The sequence below is a fragment of the Daucus carota genome, chromosome 7, assembly GCF_001625215.2.
Source record: "Daucus carota subsp. sativus chromosome 7, DH1 v3.0, whole genome shotgun sequence".
NCBI lineage: Eukaryota > Viridiplantae > Streptophyta > Magnoliopsida > Apiales > Apiaceae > Daucus > Daucus carota.
In genome coordinates, this window is record NC_030387.2 from 3,741,756 (window position 1) to 3,767,170 (window position 25,415).

General features: G+C 34.0%; 2 protein-coding genes and 1 long non-coding RNA gene across 9 annotated transcripts; 1 reads left to right on the forward strand and 2 right to left on the reverse strand.

Moving 5' to 3' along the window:
• Window positions 1-774: 774 nt before the first annotated feature.
• On the reverse strand, window positions 775-7,541 carry LOC108194445 (ruBisCO large subunit-binding protein subunit alpha). Of its 6 annotated transcripts, none has more exons than XR_010285911.1 (15): window positions 7,327-7,541; window positions 7,052-7,103; window positions 6,154-6,275; window positions 5,829-6,036; window positions 5,225-5,565; window positions 5,013-5,075; window positions 4,831-4,906; window positions 4,163-4,741; window positions 3,400-3,976; window positions 3,045-3,208; window positions 2,550-2,646; window positions 1,730-1,840; window positions 1,508-1,654; window positions 1,259-1,422; window positions 775-1,166 (listed from the first exon to the last, which is right to left on the reverse strand). XR_010285911.1 is itself a non-coding variant. In XM_064082253.1 (4 exons), exons 2-4 carry the CDS (start codon window positions 6,184-6,186, stop codon window positions 5,667-5,669), a joined length of 303 nt encoding a protein of 100 aa, XP_063938323.1. In that variant the 5' UTR covers window positions 6,187-6,275; window positions 7,052-7,540; the 3' UTR covers window positions 5,652-5,666. The 6 variants fall into 6 exon arrangements, 1 of the variants encoding a protein (XP_063938323.1); XR_010285910.1 differs by having other exon boundaries at window positions 7,052-7,116; XR_010285909.1 differs by having other exon boundaries at window positions 5,239-5,565; window positions 7,052-7,541.
• A 1,976-nt stretch (window positions 7,542-9,517) lies between these two features.
• LOC108194446 (uncharacterized) lies at window positions 9,518-12,516 on the reverse strand. Its single transcript, XR_010285782.1, has 6 exons — window positions 10,922-12,516; window positions 10,768-10,814; window positions 10,620-10,660; window positions 10,251-10,468; window positions 10,017-10,146; window positions 9,518-9,899 (listed from the first exon to the last, which is right to left on the reverse strand). It is a non-coding gene; the product is annotated as an uncharacterized LOC108194446 (long non-coding RNA).
• A 5,312-nt stretch (window positions 12,517-17,828) lies between these two features.
• LOC108196725 (ubiquitin receptor RAD23d) lies at window positions 17,829-24,962 on the forward strand. Of its 2 annotated transcripts, none has more exons than XM_017364143.2 (12): window positions 17,829-18,052; window positions 19,191-19,352; window positions 20,288-20,341; window positions 21,676-21,752; window positions 21,919-21,978; window positions 22,113-22,290; window positions 23,777-23,932; window positions 24,009-24,077; window positions 24,161-24,208; window positions 24,300-24,406; window positions 24,485-24,548; window positions 24,653-24,962. In XM_017364143.2, the coding sequence occupies exons 1-12, from the start codon at window positions 17,987-17,989 to the stop codon at window positions 24,764-24,766; spliced, it is 1,155 nt and encodes a 384-aa protein (XP_017219632.1). In that variant the 5' UTR covers window positions 17,829-17,986; the 3' UTR covers window positions 24,767-24,962. The 2 variants fall into 2 exon arrangements, with proteins under 2 accessions (XP_017219632.1, XP_017219631.1); XM_017364142.2 differs by having other exon boundaries at window positions 17,847-18,052; window positions 22,110-22,290.
• The last annotated feature ends 453 nt before the right edge of the window (window positions 24,963-25,415 follow it).

Consider the following 25,415-nt stretch of genomic DNA (forward strand, 5'->3'; position numbering starts at 1 on the left):
AATCCTTTAGTGTCATTAAATATTTGAGATAAAATTTGTAATAATTATAAATTAATTAGTCACGTAAAATAAGTTAGTTTATTTAATGTTTATGTTTTAGATTTGATTGACGAAAGTGTATGTTCAAAACTGAAGATCGAAAGTTGACATTTAACTAAAAACAAACATTTTCAATGAAAATAGAGCTTGCACACATGTAAGGTACCAAAAACCTGTTCATAGAATGTCCAGTTGTGATTGCAACATTCGACTTAAAATATGATTTACAATAGAGGTGACAGTTAGTTTGCAAAGATAAATAATGCATTTAACCAGAAGAAACCTGGGGGTATGGGAGATAATACATTTGTAACTTCTCTACTCATTGGTTGGATCCATGTGCCTTGCTAGTTGCTAATACATTTATTAGTTTTGGTTCTGTAATTTTAACCGCTACTTCCTCCGTTCTGCTGAAATGTTTAGGTTCGGGTTGGGCTTTTATTAAGTCTGACTATCAGATGTTACATCCATATCTGCTTTTTTCATTTGGAAAAACAATATATCATCTTTTGCTTTTCAAAAAAAGGGAAAGATAAATAATGCAAGGAAGGATATAGGTCTGTAATCTAATTAAATAATAGAGAATAATTCAAGACCCGCTTAAACAGCAGGTGTTATAGGACATGTTTGGTATTAGACATTCATCATTTCATTGGACTTGCAGAGGGTAAAATACATATTTCAACTACATTAAAGGAAATGAGGTCGTGGTTGAACATATACGAAACAGCAAAGTGAGAACTAAAGTGTGGATTTGTTGAGAACTTAATTTTGTATTAGTTGTCTGATGTTGATATAATTGGACCGGTTATCTACCAAAGACACAATAAATGTTCATAAGCAAGACTATAAAGTAAATACATATAAATGCAGGCTTCCTCGATTCAGCTATAAAGCGTGCAAGACTATAAAGTGATAGCTCTGAATGGTGCTCCAGATTGAGTACTCCGGACAGCAGCATAATGCTTGTTTCCAGGTAATGCAACTTTTAGCTCTGGTGCAGCGAAGACATGCATCCGTTCTGGCCACTCAGGGAGAGTTTCTTCAGGAGATGCTGCCCATACAAATTCACGCTTCCTCGATTGAGGAACTCCAAATGCTCCAGCTTCAAGTATACAAAACTGAACCTGAGTAGAAAAGGAATCATTCAGATATTTGTACATCTAAAAAAGGGGGCACTGGCATATTAACATCTATGAACTTATGTGCTAATTTTCACCTGGTATCCCATCTCAAGAAGTGAAGCAATAGCTAGACGGAAACATTCTCAAGAAGAAAATACTTTGGTCGATAATAATCCTCAAAGGATAAGAATGCTAAAATCATCTCGCATTGTACTTTACTCCAAAAAATCTGGTTAAATCTATTCATTCCAGAGAATCCCTGCAATTTGCAGCAAGTACATGTCCATGTGAATCAATACAAGTAACTTCTACACTTTTCTGAGAAGGCAAAAAACTTCACAAACCTGACAAGGGGGCCTCCATTGATAAAATCAACCTGTCCTGGCAGTGGCAAATTCTTTAGTTCCTCCTCACTTAATTTAGAAGCTAAATATGTCGCCTCTAGTGTTGAAATGCAATCATCTGCATCTCCACTTTTATCCATGATGGCCCTGCATAAAAAAAACTTATGAAAACTAGTTTCTGATAACAAATGAGAGAAACCACGTTGGTAGATTAATGCTTACTTTAAAATCACATGCAATTATTGATGAACATTGTTGTGTCTGGATGATTGAGTTTGAACGCATCTCCTGCAGGCTCTTCATATTCAATTGCCCATTTCAATCCACAGATACCTGCAATTTTGAAATTAGCTTATAGTCGGGCCTAAGTTTAGTTTGTGAAAGAAGCTATACCTCACAACTTGCAACCCTTCTGACATGCCTCCACAACCAGCAAAGCACCCGCTAACATATAGTTCAAATTTATTATTTATAATTTAAATTTGAATATTATTTTATTAACGTTTTAGTAAAAATAATTTTAAATTTGATTAAATTATATTAACTGATTGACATATTTTCTCTTAAAAATTTAGCTCTTATGATATTTTTTTTATATTATAAATCGGTAGTATAGGTAATAAATATTTTTATTATCTATATGTAAATATTTTATAATATTAATATGTGATAATTTATTTTTTGATTAATTTAAAATTATATTTTTCGTATTTTATATATCTTGATTTGTAAGAAAAAACATAGAGTTAAAAAGGGTTAGATAATGATTCACTTCATTATATATTTTTATATGGGATATTATATGATAATGACATAATGTACTAAACTTTGATAAAATTATGCAAATTGATTATATTTTTTTAGAGATTTATCTTTCATAATATTTATTTATATATTGTAATTGGTAGTAGAAATAATATATATTTTTATTATCTATCTGTAAGTATTTTTTAATATTAATATATGTTATTAATAGTAGTTTTATTGCAACTTCAGTGTAAGCAATGCAAAGAAATTTAAAATATATTTTCAGTAAATTTACCTGCTGATAAAAAGATGTAAAGTGCTTAATTAGCAAGAACAATTGCAAATTCCTCCGTTGAAACTTGTTCTGAGCATTCCTTAGCTTTCTCATATACCTGTAATTTAGCCATAACTTAATTTAACATAACCAAAATGACAGCTCAACTATACTTGTGACCTCTGGCCGTCCTGCAACTCAACAGGAGTTATTATTATATTTCAATGGAGGCCGAAATATACTCTGAACTGAACAAACAACATAAGAGGAAGCAGCAGTATAAGGGTTCGGTCTGGTAATGGCAATGACAGAACCGGAACAATGCAGAAGTATGCACCCTTAACAGTTGAATATCTCAACTTGATGTTCGATGGCAACTATTAAAAAATCACATAAGTGTGTTTACAAAGTGGTATACATAAGCAGAACAATTTATATAAAGATATAAATCAACCACAATACAATATTCAATTCCACCAAGAAAGTGCTAATGTTTAAAATTGCAAGAAAATATACCTGCTTTAGAGAACCTTTATGAGGATCATAAGATATTCACAAAAGAACACATGCTCATATATAACGGGGGATTCACATGACGGAAGATCACTTTTCATTCTCACTTTGCATCTCCCTTCAATTGCCTCGACAAGAAGGATGTGTGTTTCTTCGCTATGATAAACCTGAGGATACCCATTTTTAGCTACTAAAAACAAAGGACAATTATACGCATATGCATAAAAGACTCAATAACATGCAACAGGAAGTTTATTATAGAGTCTTTATCAGTAGAAAATTAGGTTGGATACAATTCAAAATATCACAAGGAAAAATTCTACCTAGAAAAAAAAATAGTTTTAAGTTCTACACATACCTCTCGAATGTTTGAGTGATAACCACTATAATCATATAGCTTATCCTTCTGTCGGCTATGATCATGTTCTAAATGATGGCCATAGTCTCTGTCGGTCACAGAATTTGAAGTACCTCTAAGGCCACTGGTAGATGACTTCAATCCAGAACTATCATATAGACTATCCCTCTTCGGATGAATGCATTTTCCATATCTGGCAGCATCTTTTCCATCCCTATATTTTACTTTTCCAAACTGACTTCTAAAACTATCTGAGTGATGGAGATCAGGGGTCACTCATGGCTTCTGAAATCCATTCAAAGAATTTGGTGCAGGATTTCTTACATAATTATAAGATTTTTCCAAATCATGATGAGCACCATCTTTATAATCTTCATAATCACTACCAGAAAAAGATGGTCTGTGGCTATATTGATAACACTTGTTTTCCGGGAATTCTGCTTCCAGTATAGTTGCAATATTGCATGTACTCCTAGAAGCCTCTTCCTTACTTTTACTTATAGTTTCTGCATTTTTAGTATTTCCTTCTGATTTGCCAAGAGCAGCTTCTTCAGGGGGATGCGTACGTACAGAACACCTAATATCACAACTGTCATTAGTTTCCTAAGATATGAACATTGCAATTTCATTTTACAAATCACTTGGCCTTGTAAAAATATACCATACTGTCATATAGAACTACATATGTAATATTAATAAACGTGCAAATCTAGTAAAGAAAATGTCCCGCTATAAACAGATGGTTCTATCCAAAGCCGTATACCTTTGATTAAACACAACGAATTCCAACTCAGCTTTGTTTTCCAAGTGCAGGCATTTGATTCCACTCGATGGATATGTGCATGCTAGACAGAGTAAAAGAATTACTGCTCATATATTTGTACCAGTAGAATGTAGTCGAAGATGCTCATACACTTGCTGAAACAACGCCAATGATCAATGTGAGCCCTTACATCTGGAGTCAACCCTGGGGTTGGTATGAGTTCAATATTTTTCACTATTTTTTCTGTTTGTCCAAGTAGCAAAACATCATGTCGGACATTTTCTTCTTTATTTGGTTATCACATCTTTCAAGTTAGTAAGGCAGGCACTGATAATATCAGAGATCATAACAGACAGCTTCTCAAACAATATTTCATCGCTTCCTCCAGCCTTGAATTAGTAGTCCTGCAAAATTGTTTGACATATTCCGTACATGGAATTTGCAGCGATTGCATTGATAGGCCATTTGGAAGGAGCCTCCATTAAACATTTATTCAATTCTGTCCATGTATAATAACATCAGAATCCCGATCACTTGGACGCCTTGTATCCATGGATGATCAACGCTCAGTGATGCTGCCTGCTACTTGAATATTATTAGGGAAAACATATCTTCTGAAAACAAAGCCTCTTTCTCACAACACATATTAAAGATTCAAAAGCATTTACTTGTAAAGATAGGCTGCAATCCCCAATATTATGCACAACAAAATTATATCGATACAAAATTTCGACTTGATCTCAGCTGGAACAAAAACAAGAGACGTCAGATACCCTACAAAAGAATTACTACAATGCAAGCTGCAACTGAAATTAATGATTTGAAACTATAAGTTTGGCAACTCAATCACCTGGGTAACAATGTCCTTCTGTCTAACATTGGTGTTCTTAAGATCAGATGTTGCTTTGTCCACCTGTCAGATTATGAGTTATTGCAACTGTTGAAGAACTTATATTTGTGGAAGTACATTTCAAAAGAAAAATCACATAGCCTAAAGAAAAGATAAATAAAAAATAAAAACAATCAAACTGTCGAGTGGGGTTTACATGAAACAGGTCTGACCTGTTTGAATTCACCTGAAGATTGCAGCCCGTTATCTGAGTTTTCTTGGCCTTTTTGGTGTTCATTCCACAGACTGTACATCCTTGGACGCACACATTATTAATAAGTTGGGAACTAATTCTCTGTCAATAGATGATAAGTAGACCGAACCAGCAGCATCAGCTGCTGAACTCGCTGATGAAACTGAACACCATCTATTATCGTTATCCAAATGTAAATAATGAGGATAGACTTCAAACTCTGCCACCTCCCTATTTACTGTTACTCTCTCAATTACCAAATTGTCAGCATGCAACCCAACAATTCCATTTTCAGGAACAACCACCTGAAGCTCTGTGTAACTAAACAACATGAAACACACAAAATTAGCACGATCATCTCTATCTTGTATATATTTCTAATAAAGCCAACATTAAATATAGTAAAAGCTTAGAGAGTTTCTTCAACTATTAAAATCACAGTGACCAATTATGTCATCATTTCCAGCAGAGATGGATGCAATAACTAATAAAATAAAAAGAATATTAACATAGAATTATACTTGAAATTGAGTATTCAACTACATATAAACAACTGATTTATGAAAACACCTACCAAGCCCTACCTTTAATGTCATCACGACCATGAACGGGTCTTGCTTTATTCTCTAGCTCTTCAGTCAGGGCTAGGACGGTTTTATCTATCCCTTTCTTAATAGAAACAGGATTAGCACCAGAGGTCACACTCAAGAGTCCAAGGTTAATTATTTCACGTGCAAGAATGGACGCAGTTGTTGTGCCATCACCAGCAGAATCTTTGGTTTTACTCGCAACCTACACACAGTTGACAAAATAATAATAATAAAATTTAATGCTAGGGACAGATTATAAAGAGGCCATCTAAATAAAGAGACAGAAGACTGAAGATGTAGAATATTTCAGATGACATACCTCCCTAATAAGAGCAGCACCAGCATTCTCCATGGCATCAGGCAGCTCTATAGCTCGAGCAATTGTGACACCATCATTAACCACTTTACGGGTTCCAAATTCATCCAACACAACATTCCTCCCTTAGAGAATGAAAAAAAAAATCAGTGATCTTATTTCTACATGGCATAATTTGTGAACAGTAGCCATATAGCACTATAAAACTTCTTTTTAAAGGCTGTAAGAGGAGCCACATTCCGGCATTTGTCAAGGTGCATGAGCTCAAAGAAACATTAAATGCAGTCATAAGATCAAAAAACATATTAAGATGCTGGATATATGCCAAGAAATAACTGCAGAGCAGTGCTTAATACGACAGTAAGTACATTCATCCTCACAGTTAGAACATTAGAAACAACCTCTTAAAATTTGCCAAAATTATGTGATTATGATTTGGCAATACATGTATCAGCCTTTCACTAATCTAGTCTAACGGAGTTCATTAACCAAAGTGAAAGCTTTTTCACATTAAGCTTTTGGATTCCAGTATTCCACAAATTTTGCTATTACAAGAGTAAGATTAGCCATTTATGCAACAAGAACACAAACATTTCAAGTGCTCACAATCAAACCCTTATAGCACAAAAACTTTTATAGGCGAACCATTCAACAACGCTGTATATCCAATCTTTACATATATATGCACAATTCAGACAATTAGTTGTATCACACAATAATCCATCATCTTCTCCCAAACGCAAACACTAAAAGTCCAAAACCATCCAATTCATCATTTTACAAAGACCAATTATTATATCTTTCACCCAAAAACAATAAAAGATTAAAACTTTACACAAATTCAACAACATTTCGCGCAATCCACCTAACAAAACACGAAAAGTCGAAAGCTTTAAACTACCTCTGGGACCAAGAGTAAGACCAACAGTATCAGCAAGCTTATCAATCCCGCTCTGAAGCGCCGCTCTCAGGACATGAAAACAGGGGCGTATCAATCACCAAAAAAAGCAAATTAACAAATTGTACTAACGAATTCGAGCAAATAGATTAATAGAGTATTAAAGGGGATAGAGGGAGGAAGGGAGAGAGAGAGAGAGAGAGATTGTACTAACGAATTCGAGCAAATAGATAAATAGAGTTTAAAGGGGAGAGAGCCAGAGAGGGAGGGAGAGAGACCAGTAAATTCAACGCTTGTCTATATCAATTGAGAGACAAAGCTTCTGATGGCGAACCACTGCTTCTCCAGACTCCACCTCCTCCTGTTGTTCCTGTTATTCGTCTGTAACTTTGCTGCGTCAATCTCTGTTGGGAGGGAGAGTCCTAACAGGTTTTGGAGGTGTTGGGAGAGAGACTCCCAGCAGGAGACGATTTGTAAACATTAGTATAGCACAGAGATGAAACCAAAAAAGTGAGACGAAACGAAAAAACAAGAACAAATAATGGGACTACAAATTATACCATGTTGGCTTATTATAGTATATACTAGCCTATAACCCGTGCGAAGCATGGGCGACCATATTATTTCTATTTTATTATTTGTAAGCATAATATAATTTTTTAATGTTTTATTATTAATTTAACATAATGATATTTGATTAATACTGGATTTACTAATGCAACCTTTTTTGAAAGGAATCAATTTTATTAAACCAACAACGCATCATACATAATGTGCTCCAACATCATGTAGAGGAGACAAAAAAATCGTTAAAGCAATTAATTTCACATGGAACCCTTGCTAACAATTGGGCTACTTTGTTGGCTTGCTTTTTAATAAAATAAACAAAAGAAACACTAATATCTGGCCGAGTTGTAATTAGCGACCTACTTTCCTGAAGCAGGTGTCCAACCTCATGAAGAATGTCTGTACCCTTGCAAATGGTTTGAACTGTAAGCATCGAGTCATTTTCTACTACTACATCTGCTACACCTAGTTCCATCACCCACCTTATAGCTTCTAACCCTCCTCGTGCCTCCGCTTCGAAAACAGTCACCTCTCCTTCACATCTCATATTACGGGCCTTCCTGAAATCTCCCCTGTGATCACGAAGAATCATTCCAACTGAATAGCTGTTACTTCAAGGAAACACCGATGCATCAACATTGACTTTAAACTTGTTCATTTCTGGTGCTTTCCATCTTCCTACATCATTGACCTGACCTTTGGCGCATAAGTTTGTACTCCCAGATTTCAACCTTTGGACGCCCCGCCATTGAGATACTTGTTTGATACTCCATTGCATAGCTAATTCTGGAGACATTGTTTTATTTTCCCATACCTTGAGATTTCTAGCTGTCCAGATTCCTCAGAGAACTTCATTCACCATAACCAGTGTCTCGTTGTCCTCTTTTGACAGCGTCTGCAGCAGCCATTCTGAACATGTTTCTGCCGTTGAATCGTCAAAGTTCAGCTGCACTATGCGCCAGCACTCCTTTGCAAAACTACAATCATGAAATATGTGAAACAAATGTTCCACATCATTCATACACAGTGGACATACAATTGTAGTTTATGGTTCCATGATATGCTTAAAATGTAAAAGTCAGTTGAGAAAACTATTAACTACTTAACAATATGTTTTGTGGAGCAGTTCTCCAAGACAGCTAGAAAATCATGAATTTTCATAAAAGCATAGTGCAATACAGAATAAGAAGACAAAATGGAGCGGAGGAAGAACAGAGGAGAGATGAAGACGTGAAGTGATACCGACAACCCTGCTCCTTTGACGGGAGATCGAAAGTTCAATTCTTGTCAAAGAGTAGGTGGCTATTAGCGTCTTTAATTATAAAAAGAAAAGGTAAATTTTTTCGAGATCAAAATCACAGAAAGAGGTCTACCTTTTAGTTGTGTGTAGCCTCTTTCCACAAGTTGATGGTACCGCATATATGCTAAGAGGCTGCAAGCGCTTGCGGTCCACAACAGCACCACAGGAATACCAAACTCATCAGCAGCTTCCATAGTGAAGGTCATGATCGCATCAGAAACGATACATGTCACAGGGGGTACCCCGAGACAGAAGAGTTGTTGAGTTTGGAAACAAGGTTGCTAAATAGAGCTAAGAAGTTGATTCGAGTGTAATTACACAAGGCAGGAATATCTTGAGTCTAGCCACATTTCTTGAGGAGATGAAGAAGTCTATGTTAGTATGTTATTAAAATCCATCAAAGTAACGGCAGTTTTAGAAGAAAACCTACTTTATAGATACATGATATTATAGTTCAATCTTTCTGGAACAACTTAGATACGACTAATTATAAATATAAGATACCTAAATGATAATTTTAATCTAGGAGAAAATAGGTTTTTAACAGGAATGATACTTAATACTTAATAGGAATGATACTGCGAAAAATTGCAAATGGGACATGGTATTTATTTTCATTCATCATAACCAAGTTGCATCTTTTCCAATAAATTCAGCCAGTTACAGTCCTAATAGTGCACTTTGTTTCCATTTAATTTTTCATCGAAGCATTAAATAAACGATAATTTTACATGCTTAAAAATTAATAATCTTTAATTTCATGAGACTGTGCTGAAGACAAGTCCATACAAGTTACTAAACCAAGCAAGCAGGAAAACATATCGATGGAAAGATATACTCCATTCAATACAAATGAACAAGATACACTGGAAGAAAGAAATACCTTACTGAAGACACGTTCTTTACTGATAAATGTGTACCATTATACAACCTGTGCAAATAACGGATGAAGTGATAACATCTGAAGTCCTGAAGAGTCACAACCTGCAAAGACAATTAGGAGCTGATTTAATTACATGGCCAGCACTAGTGATGCATATAATAAAAAATATGAAGAAACTTAGTCGTGAATACACACACACACACACACATTAAGTTTACCTCAAAATTTCCGCTTCTTGGGTCAGCATTAGGAGTGATCTTCATTCTACCGCCAAAGAATTTAGCATTTCCGATACACAAAGGACAAAGCTGTAACTTGAGAATATATTTCCCACTCACCCTCATTGACCTGAAGAAGCCAATGTCAGTTCAATCTGAATTAATATACACGTACTACCGTAATACTAAGTTACAGATATATTGCATTACGAAACAAATTGTTAAACACATGACCTTAATCTTAAGATCCTGGTTCTGATGCCCAAAAAAGGCTTGCAATGCACCAATAACATAACATAGGTTCCCAAATCTATGTGTTTTTCATGACCTTGGTTACCAGTGATTTCCTTCAAAAAGGTGTCCTTACAAATGGATGTCTGCAACATTATTGAAATAGTGATATTCACCATCTTCTCCCCTGATAACTCCAATGTCAATCCGAGACCTTTGTCCTGCATGACCCCTTCATTTAGTAGACGAAAGAATATATCCCCTAAGCAGCAACCTTTAGATCAAAACAAACTTACTTTTGCTGTTAAACCAATTGAACGAAGTACTAAAAGAGAAAAAGGAGAGAATCATCCGGTGGATCATGGATGTAACCTTTTGCTATGCGTTCAATGGCATCCTCAGGATTGTTTTTCCTGATGAAATAAATTACAGCTTAGATTTCTATCCAAGGACTTCCAAACAAACGATATAAATTAATATCATACAGCAGGGGATAAGAAAAGGTGAAGCGTAGACTAACCAATTTAGCGTCCTTGCAAAGTCAGAACCAGTTCCCAATGGAATCAACTGCGGAATATGCATAGCAGAGATCGAGGGTTAAATTACATATATTGTAAGAGCACAAAAATTTCTATATATGATATGCACAACCATGCCATATAAAAATCTCTTACATCTCCATAACAATTCTTAGATTACTGAACTCCGCGGGTATCAGTCCAGTGAGATTGTTTTTGCCCAAATTCCTATTGCGCTGCTGGTGCATCAGCAATTGCTATTCCTATATCAGCCTTCTTCAGAAAAGGGGATCATTGACACAATCTCTAGTCATACCACAAATATGGTTCTTCTCCTGTAACTTATATACTATTTCATTCATACTTGTGCTCACACTTAAAAAGAATATAAGAATAGCTAGACCAGATGAAATAACAATACAAACCAACCCCAAGCAGCTGCAGTACTCTATTAGTGCAATTATTTATAATTGCAGAACATATACAATTATTTACACCAAGTTAACGAAAATATAATTTCAATCATTTCTAAATTATCAAAAAAATTAACACATCAGCACTAATGTCACAAGCTTATATACCAGAAGCATTTCATAGCAAACTCTGTCCATCTTCTAGAAAACAAAGAGTTCTTGACAGCGAGAATTTCGACTAAAAACGAGTACTAATACTTTCTTATTGAAAGGTTACTCATAATTAGCACTAGAAGTACCCAACTGTCTTGCTTTGGGTTCTTACCACATTTAACAGCAAAGCAAACACCAACACACATTAATAATGTACACTTAATTAACATGTACATTTGCAGTAGATACAACTTGTAAGTTGTCTTAACAAATAAGCCAAACGTTGTTTGACCCTCCCTTTCTCTCTCTTAAGATTCCATTTTTCATACTTTTCTCCCACTTCTTCTCCTTTTTTTCACCCATCTCCTATTCAATCCCTCATTTTTTCAGTTAAAAATCCAATCTTTTTGCTCTAAATCACCAAGATTTGTTCGATATAGAGATTCATATAGTTCTTGTTTCTTGCTATGTTTTTAACCATAAAGCTGCTGAGTTATGGAGAACTTGTTTGTCAAAAGCAACTCCAAATGCAATTGCGTTGCACATTACAAATCACTCAACAGTCAATGCAACAACCTCTTTTTTTCTTTTTCTTTTTTGGGCAAGCACTATACTGTGCTATTGTTTCTTCTCTTTCAAACACTACCAAATAATGTGCTATAAACAGACAATCTTTTTTTTTCTTTCTGGTTATTGCTTATTCTCACTGTTGCAACTAACGGACTGTCATTGAGTTCTTTTTTGTCAGAGTATGAATTGATTGTTTGTAGTATAAGTGCAGGACTGGTTACAAGAGATGTCAACCTTTTTGAAAGCAATTGAAAGAAAGCACCTACTAACTGTGGGTCTTGAAGGATTCTATGGCCCTAAAAGTCCAAAAAGATTAACCGAGGATCCAGAATGGTGGGCATCATACCTTGGAATATATCACACTGATTTCATACACTTGATTGAAAAGATAACTAAAGCAACTTGCACAATTCTAATGATTACTCATTTAATCATAGTGAGTTAATTTTTTAAACAACTCTCAGATCAAACACTTTATGTGCATGATTCATTCTTAGTTTAATCAATCCTTATAAGCAACTAAAAACAGAGATCAAATTAATCAATCCTTATAAGCAACTAAATTACTGAATTTAAGATAAATAAACAATGGATAACAAAGAGAGCTAGTTAATCAGAAGAGAGACAACTCATATTCATATATATGTATATTGATATATATGTATGAAGAACAAACCTTAGGGAAGATGAAGTTCTTGTGAGATGGAATAAATGTCCTGCTACGGAGTTCCAACAAACAGCCAACTAAATAATCATGCCAAGCTGAACAACGAAACGACCAGCATAACATATTTGCAAATTTGCAGCATTCGTGGACTACATACAAAATATATATATACAAACACACACCCAACCATTTGCAAACTAATAGAAGAATTAAGCACCGGAAAAAGGTAAAACAATATCTATTATAATGGAATGCGTAAACAAGGTCCTTACTTGGTCGTATGTGGCTGACGGAGAGGAAGACAGGGCGGTGGTTCAAGTGTCTGTTTTGTGTAGTATTTGTTTTAGTATGTAAAACCAACGTCCAGCATGAGATAGAACTCTAACAGGACCCGTTTTTCAAGTAGTAGTATAGTGACGAAAAAAAGAAGACCAAACCAAAAAATGTAAAGAAAAAGGAGGACTACAAATTATACCCATGTTGGCTTTTTATAATATAGTATAGATTCGATTTAGGCCCCCCCCCGGTTGGGTAGTGAACCTTCTGTGATTTGTGAGTAATGTCGTATACTTGAAAGAACATAGCCTATTCGGTTTCACTCTTCTGCTATTATCAGCCAATCTTCAGAATCATGCCTTCTGGTAACTTATTTTAACACCATTACCATTGAGCCTCGACAAGTTCAAGTTACCATTGAGCTGCTTCCCCACTTATTCATAATATTCTGGAATGATCCTACATGATTCTAATTATATAAGAAATATAGTTAAATACGCAAGTAGAACACCATTGGGGAAGTAGCTCAATTGTCTGCTCTGCAAAAGACATCTATCAGTCCATCTAACAAACTGAATCAATACCTAGGCTGCAACTCAAAATCGAATCACTATATCCTGATAACAAAAGGAGCAAGAGAAACACAAACATTGAAGACCATGATACAGTATAATTGGCGGTTAGTAGGGGATGATATTCCCCGGTGAAACAGCAACTTGAGCTGCCAAACTTTGCTCTGCAACTTGAGCATTATGCATATTAACCTCTGTGGATCACTTTTTTGCCGTTTCTTGCTGGAAAAAGGTTGGAGGTTCCGATCCTCGCTTCTCCATATAATTGTTCTAATATTGTACTCTATATGTTCTTTTTTTGATATGTCACTTTTGACTTGGGCACGTACTTTTAGGTGGGTTGTTATTTTTAATTGATTTTTTTTGTGAATTAAAATTTTTATTATATATTTATTCAGAAAAAGAAAATTTTAAAAATAATATTTTTAACTACCCGGTCAAAACACTTAAAAGTGTGTGCCAAAAAGTTAAACGTCATATATTAAAAAACAGAGAGAGTAAATTGTTACAGACACCTCTACTACTACCTCTACAAGTGTCACATCAAATTCTCAATTGAAAACCGATCATATTCTAGTTTAATAGAAAGTATCTCCTCTCCACAAATTTAAAGAACAAAAAAAATAAAAAATTCAGCAGTGGGTTAAGTACTCAAGTTTAGTGTTACTACTTATTGTCGAGTACAGAACTGAGATGTACTGGGAAAATATCAGAACGCAGTTAGACATCAGTTATAAATATTGCAAACTCTTCTAGAGAAAATTTATGCTTTGTATACCATTATCAATTAGTAACAATATGATATTTTTTTTCAAGAATAGAATATCACATCCTTATCTGATTCATATAAGCTTCAAATGATTCTCATTATATTAAAGAGAACATTGCATAAAATGAATACACATTTAAAGTACCATCGGGGAAGTAGCTCAATGGTAGAGCACATAATCATATCAATTGTTGGTACAATTTCGATAGAATTGTTTCATGCAGAAACAAGGTTCGAGGTTCGAATCCTCGCTTCTCCATTATTTTTTTTATTACCATTTTCTAAATCATGTTGCAAGGATTCGACGGGACTAATTATTTCTAAATCATGTTGCAAGGAACTATTTTTAATATTTTTATATGCATTATCATCTATTACTGAATTCAAGAATAAAACAAAGATATATAATAACTACATTGAAGAAGTAGCTCGATTGGTAAAGCATTATAATAATTATAGATTGTCATATCCTAGTTGTATCAGCGGGGAAGTAGCTCAACTGGTAGAGCATTAACACATGGTGAATTGATCATAGGTTCGAGGTTCGAATCCTAGCTTGTCCATGAATTTATTTATATTGTGTATTACACTATTTTTTTGGCCGAAACAAGGTTAGAGGTTCGAATCCTCTTCCACATATTGTTGGCACTTATCCTTGCTTCATGCATAGAGCAAATTAGGAAGTAAAATTGGTTTTGCTTGCTTTTTTCAGTTTTACACTACTATGAAATAAGTTTCAGTTTTGTTACTATTTAGTTTAGTTTGTTTATAGATACAAACAAAGAAGACTTATGAATTGGGGAAGTAGCTCAATGGTAGAGCAAAAAAATTATCCAATTTCTTAGGATGTTAATGTTTCATGCGAAACAAGGTTCGAGGTTTGAATCCTCTCTTTTCCATAATTTTTTTTCCTGAGATTTGATTGTTCTTCTGTTAAATAGTCGAATCTCATCTATCTTCGATGCCTTTTAGATTAGTCCACAGAAACTCACTCCTCCATGTATAGTTTTCTTAACTACTACTTTTTTCTTGCCTTTCTTTATTGTTGTATTTCGATACAATTCATCTACGTGTATGTAGACCTTACAAAAAAAAAGTATTTGTTGTAGTTGTACTTTAAGTGCAAAACAAGTGCGGAATGAGTCTATCACGTATCTGTTGTAGTTGTACTTTAAGTCCTCTTTTTTTTTAATTGTCTTGTTTTGCATATACTTCTCTTACTCAGGTCTTCAAAGCCCAGGAGTCCTTTTATTCTAACAACTTATATATTTTATTCATAGACATGAAAGCATGTATCCATATTCATTATCGACAAATTAGAAGATATGAGTTTTAGATAATTTATTCCCCATGACCATGTATAATTAAGCTAAATTAGATATTTGACAATTTAAGAAATCATTCTCCAAATTTTCTCACCCTATCTCCAAGGACTTTGAGACATATTAGATTATGTAATATACAGAAAGGATGAAAAGAAGCTTTATTTGAAATTACCATGGACAACCGAAAAATGGTTGCGATGACAAAAGTCGGGATTGTTTAGAAGAAGAGTTACAATCACCAAAACATGGAAACGATTAAAGGGATACACATGGTGAAAGAGGAGATATTAAAGGAGAAACCACCATCTGGAGATGGCCCTCCACTTGTAACGATCTGTGAAATTGTTTATACGGTTTATATATACTATACAAAATAATTTGTATAATGAAAACATAAATGTTTAATTATAAATTAAAATCTTATTAGCCGTTGGATTGTACATGAATAAAGAGTTAAGATGCAGGACTTCAAGTCTCCAAAGACTTGAGTTCTCCACAAAACTTAGACCACTTTACACATCTAATATTGCTTATTTAACTTTACTTGAGCTATCCTAGTCATAGCCCTGATCAACTATAAATATTCCATTATCGAAATGATGTTAATATACCGTTATTTGTAATATGAATGTTGAACACTGAATATAAATATACATTTTGTTATGCCTTATCGTTTATTATAATTTCAGGGATATAATTAATTTAATGAATAACAAATATTTCGTATGAATTACGGATGAAGATAAGATGTCACTTCATTATTAATGGTGTCGTTTTTTTACAAATTTTAAATTTATTCTAATGTTTATCATGTTAGTGGGATATTAAAATTTAAATATTAAAGTATTCTTTTTAAAAATTTCTTGATACATCTGGGAGATGTCCCAATTCTTTCAAGATTATATGATAAGCTGAATGACGAAGTATATCATTTCATATAAAATAACATAATTTATTAAATCAATGGAGATAAAATAACTTGTTAATTTTTTGAAACCAATTCTCAGAGATATTTTAAATCTTTTTTTTTTTTTTTAGTTTTAGTTAATAGGACCATCTCTAATAAATTTTTACATATTCTTTAGTTAGAAGAATAAAATGACATTTATTCGAACTCGGTTTTAAAAGTCAATAATTAATCACGTTTAATCACTGATTAATTTATGTTCCGTAATACGCTTAACTGATTAAATATTTGATTAATCAATGATCTATCTGATTAATTTCATATCAATTCAATTAATCTCCTGTTAATTTCACTGATAAGTCTGATTTCCGCTTTTTTATGACACCTTGTTTGAACAAAAGATTCGGGACCTTTATACGATTTGTATTTGTATAGGATATACAGTAGTATCTTCTTTTATATAAAAAAACAATAATAATTATGGAAAAAAAAGAACACAATTATATACTTATATATAATAAGCGTAATCTTGATAATTTGGTCGCATGCTCACATGGTCCAAAAGTTTATCATCCGTTTGATCGTATATTGAAAAATAAGTACCGTTAGATTAGAACAAATTTAACTTCTAATTCTATAAGGCAACTGATATCTACTTGCATGCTTATAATTCCTTTTCTGAATCCAAAACAAATTCTGTCTTTCACATATTTATGATTTTTTTAATCCAAAATAAATATTTACTACCACCTTTAATTGTAGAATCATATAAATCGCACCATCACAAAATTATTTTTATCTAATATATTTTAAAATTAATAAGCCGGATATTTTAATCCAAAATAAATATTTCCTACCAGTTTTAATTGTAGAATCATATAAATCGCACTGTCACAAAATTATTTTTATCTAATATATTTTAAAATTAGTAAGCCAAATTTAAATCATATTATAATAATTCTAATATAAAATACATTTATAAATATAATCTAATGGAAGTTGACTTCACATATTCTCCTCAATATATATTAAAATTTGATAGAAAAAATTTAATACTTTGGCATTATACATAAGAGAAAAGGAATGGCTTGATTACAATAGTTTATTTGAAGCCATTAATGACTGTGACGGTGTATTTTATACTGCATCGCCACTGTCGGATGATCCAACATGTGTAACCAGTTTTGTTTTACAGAAACAAGTCCGAAAAGTAGAACCTATATATTTTTACAATAGTTCTGACTTACAAACAAATCATAATTTCAAAATTTATTTAATTGAAAATTTTAATTTATTATTAATAAATTAAATTCATTCACACCAATTACGATATATTTAAAAAGTTTATAAATAATTTAAAAGCTCTTGTGGCTTGCACGGGTTATAAGCTATAAATAATAACATAACGAGGGGCCAATTTAAGTAACCTGGACAGCGCGTGGTGTAAAAGTCCCAAACTTTGGCTTGCGAGAAAGGCCAGGCCATCTCTCTCGATCGATAAAAAGCGCAGAGCTGAGTCTCTCTCACTCGTGCGATTCCATTCTCACTTTGTATCCACTCGATCCAATTATGAAGATATTCGTCAAGACATTGAAGGGCAGTCAGTTCGACATCCAAGTCAATCCTCACGATTCGGTCTCTCTCTCTCTCTCTCTCTCTCTCTCTCTCTCTCTCTCTCTCTCTCTCTCTCTCTCTCTCTCCCTCCCTCCCTCCCTCCCTCCCCCTCTCTCTCTCTCTCTCTCTCTCTCTCCTCTCTCTCTCTCTCTGTATTGTATGATTCGATGCCTTTACTGTAGTGAATTACTGAAATTAAGTTTCTCGTGTGATTGTTTGATTCACTTACAATTATTATCGAATAATTTAGGATTCTGTTATCTTAGGTATTAAAGCTGGTGATTGGTATTCTTATCTAGCACCTTTTTTGTAGAATGCTTGCCTTTTGTATTTTTGTTTTGTCAAGAATCAGGTTTTAGTATGTAGAACATTTTGGTTTTTGGAATCATATGTACTGAAAGCAGTATTATATAGACGTAGGGCAGCAAAACCGCAATCATAACTCTATAAACAGTTATGCATAATTCCGTATTAAAGTAACTGGGTTACAAGACTACAGGTAAACCTTGATAGATTATTAAGTGTTGGGACCGACAAATTTATCAAGATTATCAATCTATAGAGGTAGAATATTGGGACCGCAAAAGTTTATTAATTTATTGAGATTATTAACTGTTCGAGGTTTAGACGTGTGTTATTATTATTATTATTAGTAAATGGTAATCTACGAACATATATTAGTTTAGATATTGAATTATGTTTTTAATCGTGATTTTGACGTTGAGCAGCAAAACTGAAATCATGATTCTAAAGTTACTTGTAAATAGTTATTATTAATAATAAAGTAATTAAAGCTGAAACTTTGAAGGCCCTGGTAATAAGTTTTGATAGTAAACTGTAAAATTTATTTATAGGCTTATGCTGATGGATTAATGTGATAAATTCGTCTAGAACTAAAGTATTTTTTATGTTCCTATATTTCGTTTTAAGTTCCCATCACAGATAAAGGTTAATCACTGAATTTTTAATTCTCACACTCACACATGCTTTGACTGAGGCTTGAACCCTGGATTTACCATTTCATTCTCACTTGTACTAATATAACCTAGAGTCTAATGCTCGAAATCTTTTTATATTGTAAATGCACCTGCATCGAACCCCACTTTTTTTGGAATACTGGTCTGCAAATGTTAGGCTACAATTTATTCTGTATTTTCAGGTTGCTGATGTGAAGAGAAGTATAGAAACAGTGCAAGGATCAGATGTTTATCCTGCTGCACAACAGATGCTTATTTATCAGGGTAAAGTGCTTAAAGATGGCACTACATTGATCGAAAACAATGTCGCCGAAAATAGTTTTGTTGTTATCATGTTATCCAAGGTAAATTGTTTCCACTGTTATGTGGTGAATTACAATCATGCATATTTGGTACATGTATTGTATATAAGCTTATGGTACAAATCTTTTTTAAAAGTTAGGGACCAAGATAATTCATTATATCCTCTTTGGTTTTTATGTCACTTTGTGATTGTGTGAATTAAAAAGCTATATACTTGAAGCATGGGGAAATTTCATTCTTGACCACAACAATATTTTGGATCAGTTCTACCTTCTTGTTCCCTTTCTTATACATGGCCGTAATTATGTTCTAATTCCAACATGTGACGATGGTACTCCATAGTGATTTGTAGTGGTAGGATTTGAACCCATGCTCTAAAGTTATAAGCTTTGAAACAATAAATTAGCTCCGAACACTTTAATCTTGTAATATATGTTGTACATATATACTGTGTGATTTATCATGAGATGTTAGGGTACTGGAACTATTCAACAAATGTTGTTGAGAGTGGTCATTGAACCCAAGGGGGCAAGCCATTTTTGAATTAAGAGACCTTAACTGCCACCTTAATCCAGCATTCCAGCTGAACTGCATAAATTTATGTTTATATATTGCATATAAGCAATATTATCTGAAATTCCGGACTGCCCCACGGTACCCTTTGGTTCCACATGGCTCTGCCTTTGAGTACTATTCATATAAAAAGCTTGATAATCTTTTAATCTATTACACTGATTTTGCATCTTAAGCCTGTGGCTTAAATGTTCAATAATTTGATTAACAACTCTTGTATATCTGTGTTTCTAATTTACCCCTTGGAAGCTTATTTGCCATTTTTACTTGATGTTGTTAGAAGTTAGCTTTGACTTGGAATCTAATAATTGTACTGATGCAGCTATTACCTTTTTGTATGAAATGTCCCTCTTCCTCCCTTAATAATCATTTGGTTTTGTTGTCTTGTGTCATTAATTAATAGAGTAAGAGTTCATCTGGCGGGGGTTCAACCACATCAACAGCAGCAGCCCCTAAGGTAAGAACAGAATAAATGAAGCGCTAATTAGTTTCTGGAATAACATTTAATGTGACTTGAGCATACTTCCATTTTAGTAACTGTCTTGTAAACCTGTTTCAGTATATATTCTTCTTTCTGTGCTTTTATTTCTTCTATATCTTTTCCCCTTACTTTTAACATTTTAAGCTATATTGATTGGATTAGATCAATAAGATCAGGATGTCATTCAAGTGGAACATTACCACCTACGTTGAAACTCTATTCTGCAAATTGTGGACGTAAATTTATGAGTCGATGCATTAGCAGGAAATGGTAGATGCTTAATTAGTGTAATGATGATTTTTGTCCTAGAATAATCTTGTTCCTTACTGATGAAGATTCTAGAACAAATTAGTTAATCTGTCATGATTGTACCCAACTATGAAAAATGATGAGAAAGTAGTATTTGCTTTTGCAACTGTAGTGGGGTGTTTGCTTGTGCTACCATAAGCAAACACTGTTATTACCAATTTAAATTAATTCTATGTAATATATATGTGCTTTGATTATAATCTATAACTAGAGACGTTACTTTGTTTTGTCTCGATGACTTATAAATTAAAATCGACCTGTGAGTTCAACTAAACTGATTTGTTCTGTGTTTGTACTATCAGTTTTAGAACTTAAATTAACTCTCAAGTTGAATAAAAAAAAGTATATGTTTTTTTTTTTTGTTTTGGGCGACTTAATTTCTGATTGTAATTTGATTCGGAAAGAATTAATATTTCTGGCACCATCTGTTACTCATAGTGTACTGCAATTTAAATTTTACATTTTGACTTCTATTTCCATTTAATGCACTTATTAGTTGAGTGACTGGAGCTAATATTATAATCTTCACATGTAATTTGAGCGAACGGTTCAAAAGTTAGGCTAAACGGATCTACTATCATATAGAACTTATGAGTTATAACTTGGAAATTGCCTTGTAAGGTACTTATATTTATGTGAGTTACTTAACTTTGTATTTTGGCTAACAAAAATTGATATCACCATCCATATAACTTACTTATAAGTCATAAACATAACCTCAGGTTACAAGCAATGTTTTGTTAAATGTAATATAAATGGTCTCGCATATTTGGTCCATGACTTATATTTCATCTTTTTAGTGTTTGTGTGTGTAGTATTAGTGTCTTGTTTGTTACCTGCTATCTTACTACTGTTGATTTTAATGTAATCCTAGACTAATGGTAAATCTATTCAGTTTTGTTAAAGAATTACTGTTTTGTCTGACAGACTGATTTGTAATGTATTTGTTCTCGGTGAGGTTTCCCAGTGACATACAAGTAACAAAGCTGTTACTTTTGCAGGAAACAGAAACAAGTGCTGCACCTTCTTTAGTTCCAACACCAGCAGTTTCTCAATCTCCGGCTTCAACCTTGGCTGCGTGAGTTTTGGCTTTTAATGGCACATGAACAGATATCGCACAGGGTGTCTTGTTCTTTGATATGCATCTTATACACCCTGTGCAATCTGCTTACTCCACAATATCCTGTCATTTTGGCTCAAAACTTAAATTTTGTTTATGTTGACGATTAAGCTTAACTTTTCAGACCTGCACCTGCTCCTGCCCCAGCTGCTGCTGTAGCTCCTGTCCCCGTGGAAGCTGCAGGGTGCGTGTATTTTTCAGTAACAAGGATTTCTTCGCGATAAATGTTTCATGATATTTATATTCGTCTACCCTCAGTTTAATTAAATTATTCTTTGGTTGGTTAACGTAGCATATGCATTGATTTTTATTTAGCAGGCCAGAGGCTGATGTTTATGACAGTGCAGCATCAAATTTAGTGGCTGGAAGCAATCTCGAAGGAGCAGTCCAGCAGATTCTTGACATGGGTGGAGGCACATGGGATAGGGATACAGTTATTCGTGCCCTTCGTGCTGCTTACAACAATCCAGAGAGAGCTGTGGAATATCTTTATTCTGTAAGTGTCTTCAGTAATTTTATTTTAATTGCTTCCATCAAACATGCTTAGCTCTAGTTAACAAACAAAATTATGCTGTTATGCAAGTCATAGTGCTAATTTGTTCTCAAATTGAGAAACAGTGGAAGAATTTCAGTATTAATCGTGCTTTGGACATTTCTAAAATTGAGAGCTTGAATGAAATCAATGGACTGCGTGGTGGGTAGTTGATTGCGTGGTGGGTAGTTGATGATACTTAGAGCCCGTTTAGGTATACCGTATACATAAAAGAAGTTGCTTGTCAGTTGTCACTTAAAAGTTCTTTATATTAACTTATAAACATGCAAATGAGCTTAAAACTTATATATATATATATATATATGTATGTATATGTATATATATGTATGTAGATGTATGTATGTGTGTGTGTGTATATATATGTATATATACGTATGTATGTATGTCTGTATGTATAATATTTAAGCTTATTTGCATGTCTGGATAATTATGCTTAAAGTCAATTTGGATTGTCTGGTAAGATGGAAGAAAAGGAGGGAATGATAGTTGAGGATTGAAAACACGGAGATGAAACAAGTAAATGTAACAAAGTGGGTGACTTGTACTTTTAGCTTTTAGGCCATTTATTCCTTTAAGTTCATTTTAAATGGACTACCTAAGGAACTATGTTTTCTTTTACCTGAGTCATATTGGGCCTTCTTTAAGGAATGCCAAACACCTCCTTTTTCAACTCGGCACAAGATTAATTATTCAAATGATTTTAACTCTCAAACGTTTATCTCATGATGAAGAGTTCAAATTAGGTTGTAAATTTTAATTTCTTACGTGATGCAATACTTATTAAAACAACTCTGTACGAATTAGGTTTTACTTTTACATCTATCCCCATAGCCCTGATACCGGTCTCATATTCCATATATGTTTATTTTTCATTTTTTATTGTAATTATTCTTTGACAATTCAGTAGGACACGGGAGTCTATGTTATCTGCATATGTGACATTATCTTGTTTTCATTTCTAAATTGGGCGGAGTATGGTTATGTATCATGAGCTGAACTATTTATTATGTGATAAATACCTACTGATGAGTGATGCCCAACATGATTAATGCATTTCTATGATAAATGCATTTCTAGCTTGTCTTTTTCCTTCGGCAGAACTTATATAGAGAAGGCCGATCAAATTTATTATATTCCACACACAATTCTGGCTAGATCTGATTGAGGCATTGCTGTGGTAAAGTTAGTGACTTGTTATGCTGTGTCTTATATATTTATATTAGTACTTGAGAACCTATCATCTGACTCTTAGTATTTGTTTTCTTGTAAATGAGAGGATCAGAGAAAACTTGACCATCACATTATTGTACTTATACCTGGGAATTTATGGTTTAACAGTTTTGTCCTATTTTTTGAATATTGCAATTACTAATTTCCACGTTTTCCCTACTTACTGCATTGCAATTTGATAATATATGTAATATAACAGGGTATCCCTGAGCAAGCTGAAGCTCCTGCGGTGGCCCCATCACCACCAATTGGTGAGGCTGCAACCTCCCCTGGTCAGCCTTCACCAGCAGCTGCCCAACCTCTTCCCATTGCTTCCACCGGACCAAATGCAAATCCTTTAGATCTCTTCCCTCAGGTTTGTATATATTTTCAGTCACTAGTTTATTTACAATTTTATTATCTTTGATGATGGCTTTTATTTCGTGATTCAGGGTCTTCCTGACATGGGTTCTAATGCTGCTGGTGCAGGCAACTTAGATTTTTTACGCAACAATCAACAGGTTTCATTCTTCTGGGACTAAAACTCCCTTACTCTCCGCCACCCCTTCTCTTTTTTTACTTTTCTAGTTTTCTTTTGTGTCAGTTCCAATCTTTGCGAGCTATGGTGCAGTCCAATCCACAAATTTTACAGGTAATAATTTCCATGTATATGCCTCATGTCTGTGTTCTTGTGCTTAACGTGTGAATATCATTTGATGCTTGTATTGTTGATTTTTTGACAGCCCATGCTCCAGGAGTTAGGGAAGCAGAATCCAAATCTAATGAGGCTTATTCAAGAGCATCAGGCTGATTTTCTTCAGCTAATCAATGAACCCATTGAAGGCGGCGAGTATGTTTTTTTGATAACTTTCTTTATATATGTGGCAACTGTTTATGGTTCCCTGATGTGCTTGTAATTTCTGATTAGGAACTTACTGGGGCAGCCACAGGCTATATCAGTCACACCTGAGGAGCGTGATGCCATCGAACGCGTAAGTTGTGCACTTTTGCCCTGTATTAAGGATTCAAGGGAATATGTTTGTTATTGAGCAGTTTCTCCCTTTTTGAAGTTAATTTTTGTTTTTTCTCTATTCAGCTAGAGGCAATGGGATTTGACCGAGACCTTGTGTTGGAAGTTTTTTTCGCATGTAACAAGAATGAGGAGCTGGCTGCAAATTACCTCTTAGACCATATGAACGAGTTTGAATAATAATACATGTAACTGAGCTGGCCAAAGCTCTTCTTCTACCCCCTCGTTCTCTTATCTATACTCTTGAATTATTATAATTTGGATAACCCTCTGTTTTCTATTTTACCCCTCTTGGGCGACTTATGCTTTTCTGGATTTGTTGTGAAGTCTGTAGAAATATGAATTGTTAAAACGTAAGTATGTTACCTTGTGGTGATTCAGGTGTTTGAATGATTAGAGTATAAACGAGCAATGAAAGTTTAATTTAGGCATCTAGCGAACCACCTCTTCTTTTTCTCTCTTTTTTGAACATTTGGGTTTTAAGGTTTAATGTAGAAAAATAATATAGGTCATGTGAATTTTACTTTGCAATTTTGGTGCAAGCTATATCAGTATCGACCTGAGTTGGAGCTGATCTTGATTAAGGTCCTATGTTGTCCCCTTTTCTGATATGCAAATGTAAAAGACTATTCCGATGGAATCTTGCACAATACAGCACTTAATTCTACAGTTTGCATGGACAATGTCCCTAGCCTCAGCTGGGATGTCGCCGATAATTAAAGTACAGCTCCGGATTGGTTGAGTTTGTATGGTGGTGGTTTGGCCAGATGAAGATATTGGCCGCACAGGGTGAATGAGTTTGTTTATCTTCCTGGCGGGCTCTTAGCAT